The sequence below is a fragment of the Mchenga conophoros genome, linkage group LG7 (assembly GCF_057382185.1).
Source record: "Mchenga conophoros isolate Kocher_MC1m ecotype Shallow Benthic linkage group LG7, M_conophoros_male_GT1.1, whole genome shotgun sequence".
Classification (NCBI taxonomy): domain Eukaryota; kingdom Metazoa; phylum Chordata; class Actinopteri; order Cichliformes; family Cichlidae; genus Mchenga; species Mchenga conophoros.
Window position 1 is genome coordinate 20,526,847 of NC_140532.1, and position 11,951 is coordinate 20,538,797.

At 39.8% G+C, this 11,951-nt stretch overlaps 1 protein-coding gene across 4 annotated transcripts; it reads right to left on the bottom strand.

Moving 5' to 3' along the window:
- On the bottom strand, window positions 1-10,640 carry hmg20a (high mobility group 20A). Of its 4 annotated transcripts, none has more exons than XM_085282826.1 (9): window positions 10,357-10,639; window positions 8,313-8,402; window positions 7,944-8,153; window positions 6,726-6,858; window positions 4,627-4,664; window positions 3,524-3,596; window positions 3,031-3,246; window positions 718-850; window positions 1-533 (listed from the first exon to the last, which is right to left on the bottom strand). In XM_085282826.1, the coding sequence occupies exons 2-9, from the start codon at window positions 8,376-8,378 to the stop codon at window positions 530-532; spliced, it is 873 nt and encodes a 290-aa protein (XP_085138952.1). In that variant the 5' UTR covers window positions 8,379-8,402; window positions 10,357-10,639; the 3' UTR covers window positions 1-529. The 4 variants fall into 4 exon arrangements, with proteins under 4 accessions (XP_085138952.1, XP_085138949.1, XP_085138950.1 ...); XM_085282823.1 differs by having other exon boundaries at window positions 3,524-3,599; window positions 10,357-10,634; XM_085282824.1 differs by lacking the exon at window positions 10,357-10,639 and adding an exon at window positions 10,049-10,190 and having other exon boundaries at window positions 3,524-3,599.
- Window positions 10,641-11,951: the final 1,311 nt, after the last annotated feature.

Genomic DNA, 11,951 nt, shown 5'->3' on the forward strand with positions numbered 1-11,951 from the left:
TTACGTGATGTAAATGCATTTATTGAAAACACAAACACTTTTCACACAGAAAAAAAGAAAACAAGAATGGCACATTTTTCACCTCAACAGAGCATGAAAGAAAGACAGTCTCTTCAACAGTATGTCCTGGGCATGTAAATACAAATCCACTGACAACACATCTGATAATGACTTAGATATTGTTCTGGAGGTTGCTATAAACAGACAGTGAAGACCGAACAGGAGCAATAACAACAGAAAAGTGTTGTAAATATTCTCTGATTACTTTATAAAACAAACTATGGCTATGTTAATAGTGTGTGAACAGGTTTACAAAAAAAACAGAAGTAAAAAATTATAAATAAATATGTGACGCTACATTACCCTCGCTTGTATCACTTTAGCAGAGTAACAAAAGTTGTTTTAAACTCGGCTGAAATGAGAGATCAACAAGAAGATTGGACGTAAAGAGGAAGGGCATAAACCAGGAAGGAGCGTCTGTTTAATGTCCTGTGAGTCAGTCCATTGCATCAGCTGAACTTGAATCCAATTATCTGAGTCAAACAGCAGTAAAACACATGATTAAAATTCTTCACAGATGAAACAGGAAAAACATTCAACTGTGGTGAAGCAGAAGCATAAGAGTGGCCTGTACATGAACTAGGAGAGTAAAGTGAAAATTACATCAAGTATGTAGAAAAAATCTAAATTGGAGTGGAGGATGGAGGTATCTCTTACCTGTCCAAGCGGTTGACCACCTCTCTCACATTGTTGATGAGATTCTCGTGTTCTTGAGGGTTACTGACAATGATGCTATGGAGCTTCTTCATGTAGGAATCAATGGTTTCAAGAGTGGGTGTCTCGCCACAGCCTGTAGGCCCACAAGAGTGTGTTTTTCAGGTCAAATATGTTCACAGAAAAGCACAGATATGACCAAATATGTCTCTCAAGCAAGAATAGATAACACAAGCAAGATTAATCACATCGTAGTAGGACGACTCATACGACACGGTCATGCTGGACACTGTTGACTTTATCAATGTCAAAAATGCTTCTGAACGGATTCCTGCATTTCCAGACACATGCTAACCTACAATTCCCCAAAGCGACCCTCATACTAAACCATAAATTTGGCTCTGTCCCAACTTCTGCGACTAGCAGAGGTGCAACAAACAATAGTAAAATCTACAAACATGAATTGAGCAAGTTCTCGTTCAAGAGACCTTACAGTCTTTGTTGAGCTTCTCAGACACTAGACTTGAGAGCGTTTTGCAATCAACTTTCAGTGCAAAGCTCTTAGGAAATAATTCCAGGAGTGTTCTGACTATTTCTGCTGTTTGCAGACTCAGTGTCTCTGCTGTGAGAAAGACATTCAAACAGGTGTGGGAGAAAACCAGGAAAACATCACAGCTGTGAACTCAGCATAGACTTTAAATGTAGATGAAACAAGAGTAAAGACAGTGGGAGCAAATTCCATTTCAACAATAAATTACATTAAAATAAAGAATTCCCTGATTCCCAGGCTCATTACAATATGGTCTACAAACAAAAAAATTGAGTTAGCCGTGTTTAAATGTGTGGATTAATAGAAGATTCTGGAGCTCAAGGAATAAATAAATACTTTGTCTATGTGCATGTATGGCTCACCATCTTCAACCGTGACTGTAGAACTAATATCTTACTACACTGGTTCGTGTGTGTCGAGGGATGAAATACTGTTAGTGGATCTTAAGTCGATACCAGTTTATGATGTGCATTCATCAGCATCACACTGAGCCCAAAAGTGCAATTGCACAATTTAAGAAATAAAAGCAGTGGATTTCTATCTTGTTTTTTTGCAGGGTTTTCCATTAGGTACCAGCTACTTTTTTATTACCTGCTCGGCCGGGGTTCCAAACAATGCAAACAGGTACTAAATACTAGGTATATATTTGGTTCGACGTCCACTGTATAAAAGGCCCCAAAGTTCATAGAATAGTTTTACTGGTGTTTATAAGTTTATATAAGTTCATTTAATATTCAGTCTTCTGTCTGTTTGGGCCAGCCCACCTTCTAGTGACATCATCCGGTTAGTAAGGTGGGCAGTTTAATGTCGGATCACCCTCATTTCATAAACTAATTTATGTTGTTAGCTTACCCCGGTTTAGCTTTGTTGACGCATGTACGGTCGCTCGTATGTCCATAATGTCAGTCCTGTGTTATCAGACCTTCTCTGTATGTTGTATGTGATGCTTGTGATTGTTTACTTTGAAGTGGCGGAGTTTGTAGTGAACAATTAGGTATGTGGATTAATAAAATAGCGAAGTTAGACCGGAAGTATGGCGTCCTGCTTGCCCTTCACAATAAGAGCATTATAGCGGATTATGATGGGGGACGCTTTTATTTTGTACAACTACCGGAAGTAGTTCCTGTGTACTGACGGTTGCTTAACCTCGCACTAATACTGTTTAGTTGCATAGTGTGATCTGATCTTTATATTTGATTATGTTAACTATGTTGTATTATGTTTATATTTGAGTATTTGACTTGTCTATTCTCTTTATTTATCGTTATTTCCCTTGTTTATTTCCTTTGTAGGAAACCACACACACACACACACACACACACACACACACACACACACACACACACTTGTGTACACCCGCTGTGTTTACAGCCCCAGAAATAGAGTGGTGACAATAAAGTGCCTCAGACGGAACCTCAAGCTCCCTCCTCCTTTCGTACTCTGGGACAATTTAGCCTTAAGTGGTGTTCTGGCCGACACACCGGGGTGACCGTAGTGCTCAAAGACTGAATCAGTGCCACAGCCGTGCCTATCTTTGATATCTCCACTACATCCACCTTTGTTGTAGCGTTCGTGTCACATTTTAATTACGCTGCTATGACAACAAGCATGCAAACAAGGGTTGTGAGGGAAAACCAGCCGATCCAAGTCAATCCGTGGCGACTCGGCCCAAGTAGGTACTAATGGAAAAAGAGCTTTATTAACGCGATCTTTGTTTGACACCTTTGTGAATGCCGGATCCACAGAATAGTGCTGGGTGCTCTCACCTGGCAGGGGTATAGTGGAGAAGCTAGAGCTGAGAGCCTGGCGCAGGGTCTCCAGGTGTTGGTGAAGGAGCCCGTTGCGTCCCCTCTCCTGCATGACGTCCCCTTCGAGCCTCTCTACAGCGCCGCGCATGCTCTCCACGTGCTTCTGCAGGGCTGCGTTACGCTCCTCATACTCCATGTTTGTCTTACGCAGCTGCCGCAGCTCAGCTTCACGTGCTGTTCAGGGAAACGTATGCAGAAGAAAGAGAACAGTGGTAGATCACAGGGGGAGCTCTGGGGCAGATGATACATCTACACATCAATTTTTCATTTGCTCTGAGAGTTTAGGACATCAGTGAGTTGCAAGCGGAGCTATTTTAGGACAGTGGCCATAAAGTGTGGTGGTCCTTAAAGTAGCAGAAGAATGTGTTTAGAAACTAGACAAATGGACACAAAGTTTAAAAACAAATAATCATTTTTAAGAAGACAGCAGGTTGGGATGGAGCTCTTTTACCTTTGCTGTGGTTTAGAAACTCCTCTGTGAAGATCGGTATGTCAAACACAGTTCTGTCCTTTCCTTCTGCATCCTTCTGTTTATAACCGGAGACAGCGAGACAGAAAGAGATAAGCTCAACGGTGAAAACACTTGGCCACGCAGACTGACAGCAAAGAGGTGGTCATTTATCTAGCTGGGCTGTGTGTGGGTGGGTAATTGATTTTATACCTAGCCACCGGGGAAATACAGTGATACAGTATAAGAAATGAGGAGGTAGACGTAATCTCATCAGTGGTGCTTCTACAATATCAAAGGCTCTGAAATGGTTTGCAATAAATTTGCAATAAAATACATTTTGAAACAGAAGCGCAAGACGCAGCACAGCTTTAATCCCCTCCTCTAAAAGAATCATCTTTCCTCACATCTTAACATAATGACATTAATGCTGAATCCTCATTAAATTCAAAACACTGGTATTCCCTCAGGAATCTGTGATTCCAAGTCAAGTCACCTTGGCTGTAACCCTTCAGAGTGTGCTGAAAGACTTACAAAGGAAACCTCTTAAACACACAGAGAACTTAATAAAAACGAATTACACAGTTAGTACAAGACAAGCGTTTGGATCAAAAAAAACACAGCACCAAAGAGGATTAAGCCCGCTTTAGTCACGCAACAATAGGCACTTAACACACAGAGCAAGATGAGGGCAAACAACCCAAGAAGTTTGCTGGGTGACAAAAGCCAGAAAACACACACATATTAAGAAAACTTTCAACTAATGACTAATTCTCTTTCATTTCATGCTATTACAGCTTCCTCATAAATACTAATAAAGAGACCATGATGGAAAAATTACATTAGCACCAATATAGATGTGATTCACAAAATGCCACATTTGCTTCGTTTTGCTGTAAATACACCATGACCCCAACATTTCTTCTGTTTTCTTTACAACCGCTAAAATGCTGACTAAGTACATAAAGTGCTCATGTCTTCCTCTTTACTCGACAATGATATCCCCCTCAACATAATGAGTGATCTTATCTCATTATTAACTTTGTGTTTGAAGTGTTTTAAAAGATAGAGTCAGAGTACGTGTGAACGAGCAGAGAGTCACTGACCTCGTGAAGGGCCTCGTTGGCTACCTGGTGTCCGACATCTGGAGTGGAAGGAAAGAAGCAAAGAGGACAGCCAATGATTCATTTATCTGGAGAGGTGTGTCTTTACCACAACACAAACTGACAGAGTGAACAAAAGTAGTTCAAGTAAGGACAGAATAAATCCTCTCAGTGCACTTTGTATTGTGAATCATCGGGAACAAAGCAGGGCATCAAGTTCAGATCACGTTCTCGTAATTTTTTTTCAAGAGCACAGCTGTTTGTGTGGTTAACATTTCTGGGATTTAAAAGGAGAGAGCTGAAGGAGAGGTAATGCCGCCCTTATGTCGAGCAAGCAAAGCAACGGCCTCTAGGGCCTTACCTTGAACTGTTACTCATGAGCTCAACTAGGGCTGCACGATTTTGCATAAAATGAGAATCACGATTTTTTGGCTTAGAATTGAGATCACGATTCTCTCACGATTCTCTTTTCCAGTATAAATATTTATTGCACTTATTAACTGCACATCAACTTCGTAACAGTTGAGACTGAACATAGAAACAATAAATAAACATAAAAACAACAAATGTCTCACGTTTTGTCGTTGCCGCAAAATGTTGTACTGCTTGAAATTCCGTCTCCACCGTTGCTCGACACTGCGTGTATAGAGCAGGTAGCGCAACAATAGAAAAATAGTTGCGGGACGGCACTGTGTAGCGTTTGTCTAGGGTGTTGATCATTTTCCTAAATCCCTCGTTTTGCACAGTGTTGATGGGAGCCATATCTTTGGTCAGGTGATAAGTGATAGCCTCCGTAATTTCTTTGTGCCTGCGGGAGTTCGACGCGTATAGGGAAGCGCTGTATAAGGTTCCCGTTATTGATGTTTGGGTGGTTGACCGGGACGGATTTTCTTCCTCCTGTCACTTTCTCGTCATCCCTGACGTGCTCTCCGTTGTTTTTTCCCTGCTAATTTTAGCATCACACAGCACAGCTTCTGTATCACGTGGTATAAGGCTCCGCCCTTGTCATTTGTTGAGCAGGAAGAGTGAGCGCTTGTTTTCATGCAGAGTACGTCCCGGATCAAAATGCGGTACAATCGTCATCGTCTTTTTTTTTTTTTTTTTTAATCGTTGTCATTTGGAAATGAGATCGCACATAAGTATGAATCGAGATCGCGATTTTCTAACGATTAATCGTAAATTCAACTAAGAAGTTGCAAAGTATCATTTTCGATTTTTCCGCTGAATGAGGAACAAACAAAGAATTTGTTGTGATTTATGTTTTACTAAATACTGAAATATGTTCAATTACTAAACTGTAAGCAGAAATATGTTAGGGGTCTTTGTTAATCAGAAAAGATTTGATAGTTTTGTTTTGTCACAATCGACTTAATGTGTATGCCTTATTAGTATTTTTATTCACTTAAGCAGAAAATCACAAAAGTATTAATGAGAATTAGTGTCCGACTGATATTAGCCATTTACTGGTATATCTGCATTTGTATTTTTAACGTCCAATAAATATAATACATTTAAAAATTTAAAAAGGAGACGGGGAAAAACACACTTGGAGCATGTTACGAATGTTAATGTTGCGTATTTTGGCTAGGGAGTGTTAGGGAAATCTTTTTATTTTCCTTTGTATGTGTGTGGAAAAAAGAAAAAATATCAGCCAAAAATCAGTATTGATATCAGTCTTATAAATCCTATATTGGTCAAAAAAAATATATAGACTCTAATGAGATATGATTTTACAAAGAAAAGCTCTAAATAATCATTTGGTTCTCTGTTCAAGGACTCCTTCAAAACTCAACATTTTCAAACTTCCATTTTGTGTGATAATGATTTGAAAAGACAAACAGGAACCACAAGAACACACTGACTGCTCACTGTACGGTATGATTTTCATTAGATACACGTTTATGTGAGTCATCCTGTCTGGAAGGGATTTGCGCACCAAAGAAAGGCTGGATTATCCAAATATCATCAGACAAAGGAAGTAACTCACTTGCCAAAAGCTTTCAAACAGCAGACCCTAATGGATGGTGGGCCACGAGCCAAACTTTTGATTTTCAGCATTCGATGCCAACCAGCCACCCTGCTGTTTTCTGACCAGATCTCACCTCCCCTGTGCCTCTTGCCCTTCTGCTTCTCCTGGACCTTCCTGGTGAAATGTTTGTAGGCCTCCGTCTTCTGGTACTTCTCCAGCTCTCGCATGTAGCGCTCCTTATCGCGCTCTGCCTCGTCCAAGTATCGCTGCAGAGACGAGAAACAAAGGTGAGAAAAGCCGGGGAGACTTAGATGCAAAGGCTGGAAATAAGATTTGTGCAAAATATGATGGAGGATGATTGTGGGTTAGATTGTGAGATGAGTGGGAGTAATTATTCCTAATCAGTATGAATTCTTTTCAACAAACTAAAAAAAAAAAAATAATGCAATTTTCCAATATTAATAACCTACAATCGCTCAATTCACAGAAGGGAGAAAAAGCATCTTGTAATATAATTAGTAGAAAAGCTTATTAAACCATCTCCATTCAGAGGTCTCGTCCCAGCATACCGCCTAATCAGTCTGAGCTTTCGACTCTGTGTGAAACACATCGGCAGCAAAGTTGCACATGCTCTTTGCCAACTTTGGAAAACAAAACATGTCCAGACATTTCAAATATTCTCTGTAAAAATAGCAAGAAGAAAAACTCCCACACTGAATAGTATAAATACTTGATTAAGAATGAGGATTTTTCTTCTCTTTTGCTAGCATTTGTGAGCTGATCATGAGAGCTAAAGGGACTCCAAAATGATTACGGTTCTGCCGGATCTTTAAATGTGCATCTTAAGCTCAGTGGTCCATCTATAGATTGGGACTGGAATAAAAAAGTTAATCTGTTAGAGCAAAACTCCAAATGCTTCAATCATAAGACGATGCTCGTTTCTGCTGTTCTTGTATTGCATCTGAGGGCATCAAGCTTCGACAATACAATCTGTTAGAGGCCGTCAGAGTTTCTTTGTCAGCTGCAAACACACGGTTGCTATGGATTCTAAGGGAACTTTTTCCCTAAGTCGTTTTTGTGCAAAGTGAAAAATTAGTCTGTGTTGGCATGTTCCAGATGAATATTGCTTGCTTCTGTTTTCTTCATGTTCTTCCACTGCTTTCTCAAAAGCTGCACTCCATAGTTGGACGTGAGTGAAAACATAGAGATTTGTTTTTGAATGCTTTTGCAGGTAATCTTAAAACAGACTCGCATACAACTGGGAAAGAAATGCCAACAGAAATGTTTTGACACATGTCTCTCCACCACTGTGGGCTCACTGTGTAATCCTGTCTCAAACTTCTCTGCTGACCTGCTTCTCCTCGGGGGGCAGCTTGCTCCACTCGTTGCCCAGCATCCTTGTAATCTCTGGAAAGGGCACGTCTGGACGCTCTGCCCGTAGCTGCTCCCGTCTGTCGTTCATGAAGCGAACGTATCCTGTCAGGGGGGCCTTGGGAGCGTTGCTGTCCTTCATTGGCTTCTTCCTCTTCCTCCCCTTGGTCCAGCTGCCACGTCGGGGTTTCTGCCAGAAAACAAAAACAAACATGTTTTAAAGGTTCACGTAGGGGTTCTACCCTGATGTGTACTGGCAAGACTTTCTTTTAGTGTGAACTGGAATTTTTTATTAATTTATATATGTATTTTTTTTCGATCATTCGATATCTGTGTGTTCACCTCTTACCTCATCTCCGTTTCTCTGGCTGTTGTTGTCAGCATTGGCTCCAGGTGAGCCTGTCTGCTCATCCATGACTCTTACGATGGAAGATTAGATCTGGAGGAAAACACTAGATGTTAGAACAAAAAACATTTCACAGCAGACACAGCCAATAAACTATTTTAAAAAATGAATATACGATCTCAAAAGACCAATGTTTAGTTAACCTAAAGATCAGGTGAAAAACTAGGCCATAGATTGCTGCCCAAAGGTGGGTTAAGCATTTTGAGACTGATCGGCTTCTTGTCCAAACTCCACCCAGGTTTGGCTGCAAAACAGTCTCTTGGCCAGCCACATTTCCTCTAATAGAAATGTCTTGCTGCTATCAATCACAATTGAGCAAGTAAATGAAAAAAGAAAAACACAACACATTCACTTCTCAAGCACTAACGCAGCCTATTTTTAACAGCAGCAGTGTGGCAGTATTGCCTTAAACTTGGAGATAAGAGAACACCACTCAACGTGCTAAAACACTCTCTCAATAAAACCGCACTCACTCACTGAATATCAGTGCTTAAAAAAATGAGATTAACTTGGAATCGCCATATTTTGGGAGCCTCTAACCCACTTGAAAACACTACAAAGCATCGTTGCAAAAAAACACCAAATGAATGGCGATAGCACGGAATTAAAACCTGTGCTGATTCAGGCAGCTGCAGCCCAGGTTGAGCTCTAAATATAGGAGCAACACTGTGCATTTTAACCTTTGACCTCTCCTTTGAAATGGGAAATACACCTCTTTAGCCTGGATGTGGTTTCTGCCCTCTGCCATTAAATACTGTGGGAAAAGTCACAGAGGAATTAGTCAGTCTACCTCAAAAAGCTCTTATGGAAAGCCCCCCCCCCCAGAAGAGAAGGGTAAGCCAGGGTTTTCTTTCTTAGACTTTTTTTTAAGACCCTGAAAAAGTGATAATAAAATCCAGTCATTCTGCAAACTTATCCCCTGTCTGTCATCCAAGGAAGCTTATTTGATTTTACTTTAGGAGTTCTGGGTTAGGTTGTAAGACGCCGGGTTTGACTAAAAAAAAAAAAAATCTCACAAAGAAGAAAAAAAGAGCACAGAAAAGACTAAACGATGCTCTGTGTAGCAGAAAAAGGCTATGCCACAGTGCCCTCTGCTGGACCTTAGCACATGATGCATGACTCAAAGCTCTTTTCTCCAGATAAAATGGTCCGCTATCACAATCTGTGAGATAAAATATGATGTTTAATAGTTTCACTTTTTACATGGTGGCATATTCAAGCAGCATGTGATCACCACAAGGCATATACCAGAGTGCGCTTTGTCCTTTATTATAGTATACAGCTTTACCTTGGTACAAGGAGGTACCTAGGCCAACCGATGTTCCTATATTTTACACAGCAGTAGCTATAAATTATTACACACCACAGGAAGCTGTTAGGTTTAGGAGCTCTCTGTCAGTCGTAACGACGTTTATATACGTGTATGTGGGATCTTCTCTGTGTGATAATCAACCATTAGCGTTTAGCCATTAGCGGCCTATCCCCTGAAGCAGTATGTTTAAACAGTAACACGCTAGGCCAGATAGTGATTAGACTTACATTTAACTTACTGTAGCTAGATGTTTATGTGGGCTATTATACTGATGTATCGCTAAAATTAAATGAATAAACAATAATCCATTTGGCCAGCAGGAACAGCGAACTATACTGGCTGCTACATGATGCTAACATACACTTACTAGGCAAAGCTAACAGCTGCTACAGGCAAACTGCACTCTTTGGCTGTGTGTCAGCTGAATGGCAATCAATCGACTAAAAAAGGGAGACATATTCAAATGATAATTATCAAAAGTAACAAGCTAATACTAATACATTAAACTTCTTAGCTGATTGCGAAGTGTGCTCCTAGCTAGCGTTAGCAATCAATTAGCATGAAGATGGGTCATCGAAAGCCTTTGTTTTCATTTAACCTTGACATGTGATTTGATACATCAGGAATCTAAATATTTTATATGGATATAACGGAAGCCACTGTGTGGAAACTAACCTTAGATAACGCACCCTCTAGCTGGAGCTGCCCAGAATATTTTCCTAATCAAAACAATAAAAATGTCCACTCAGATAGAATCGCACCGGATAGACAGAAAGCAGCTCCTGATGTACTTAGTCCTACTACAGACGGTTTTCCCTACGCGTATGATTTGATGTTTCATATTATCAATGCTTTTTTGGCAGTTGTGAGAAAAGCAATGTATTTATAGCGCAATGCGACTTTTCTGAATATATATATATAATAGGCAATAAATTTATACATTTGACTGTAACTGGGTGGTCTCTGATTCCACCCATGCAAAACAAGCACGAGAAAAAACAGCATAAGAAACGAAAATTAGAAAATATTTTCTACGTGATGTCTTTAAAACCCACAAAAGGTGATTTTCTTTGATTCTATACAGCGAACTGCTCTATGCTTTCTAATTCTTGGTCTCATTTTTCTTCGTGTACCCAACAGACCACCCTCATGAGAACGCTACCTCCCCCTACTGTTGAGCATAAGCATTACATGTCTTAAATTGATCCGTTTTTCAAAGTCAAATCTCTTGAGAAATTTCAAGCCTTAAGCCTTACTAATCAAACAAGTGAACAAGCTACAAACCAGAGCTTGTTAGAAGTATTTAATAGATGAGATGAAAATCTCTCTTCTGATTTGGGTTTCAGTTAGGAGTCTTTAGTCCTTTTGTAATTTATAAAACGATCCACATTAATTCAACCACTGTTATTTATTTTATTTAGCCTTTATTTAACTGGGAAATCCCTCAAGATTATTCTCTCTTTTGCAAGGGAGGCCTGTCCAAGATGGTGCACCATTGCAAAATTACAAATTATAAATGAATTATAACTCAGTACACATAAGAGGAAATAAAGCAGGTCAAAGTTAACACAACATGAACCTAATATAAAAATAGAATGAATAAATACATAGAGTCCAGCTTATGAATAACACTCGCACTCTTCAAACGCAGAAGACTTTATAATAGCTCTGAACTCTCCAAGGGAGACTAACACATTCAAAAAAAGAGAAGTCTGCACTACCAAGTTCAGAAGAAATCCTACAGAGGAGTGCAAATTAGTAGCTGCTGTTTCAGGAGTTTACACAGATAAGAAAGGGTGTACAAATATACCAGTGCTGTTGTCTCCTTACAACAGCACAGCTTAATGAGGGACAAGAAACCAGATTATAAAATGATATTATTATGAAATGTAAAGTGCAGAGAAGGCAGCATGTATGTAAATATGTGAAAGGTAAAGGTGAGCATAATGAAGAATTTAAGAATGCACTAGGTGCTCTCTTACTAGGTGCATAAATACTTAAAAATTTGTTGGTTGATACTCTTTCAATAAAGTCTATGCCTAGCAAATAAAAAAAATTTTTTTGTAAGAGATCTGGATATGCTTTCTGGAAAGCAGCATTATGCAATGATGCAATGATAACTGTGGGTGGCTGTAGCTCATGAGGTAGAACAGGTCACCTAATGATCGGAAGGTTAGTGGTTTCCTGACTCCTGGATGTCAAGTATCCTTGCTTTATCCTTGTTCTGAAGGGTACTATCAAGACATTAACCCCACGTTGCTCTCCGATTC

Coding starts and splice junctions, on each gene's coding strand:
- hmg20a (XM_085282823.1), bottom strand. CDS start 8,378: ATGGATGAGCAGACAGGCTCACCTGGAGCCAATGCTGACAACAACAGC. Junction 3,600..4,626: donor CCAACGAGGCCCTTCACGAG/GTCAGTGACTCT, acceptor GGTTATAAACAG/AAGGATGCAGAAGGAAAGGA. Junction 851..3,030: donor CTCCACTATACCCCTGCCAG/GTGAGAGCACCC, acceptor GTGGGCCTACAG/GCTGTGGCGAGACACCCACT.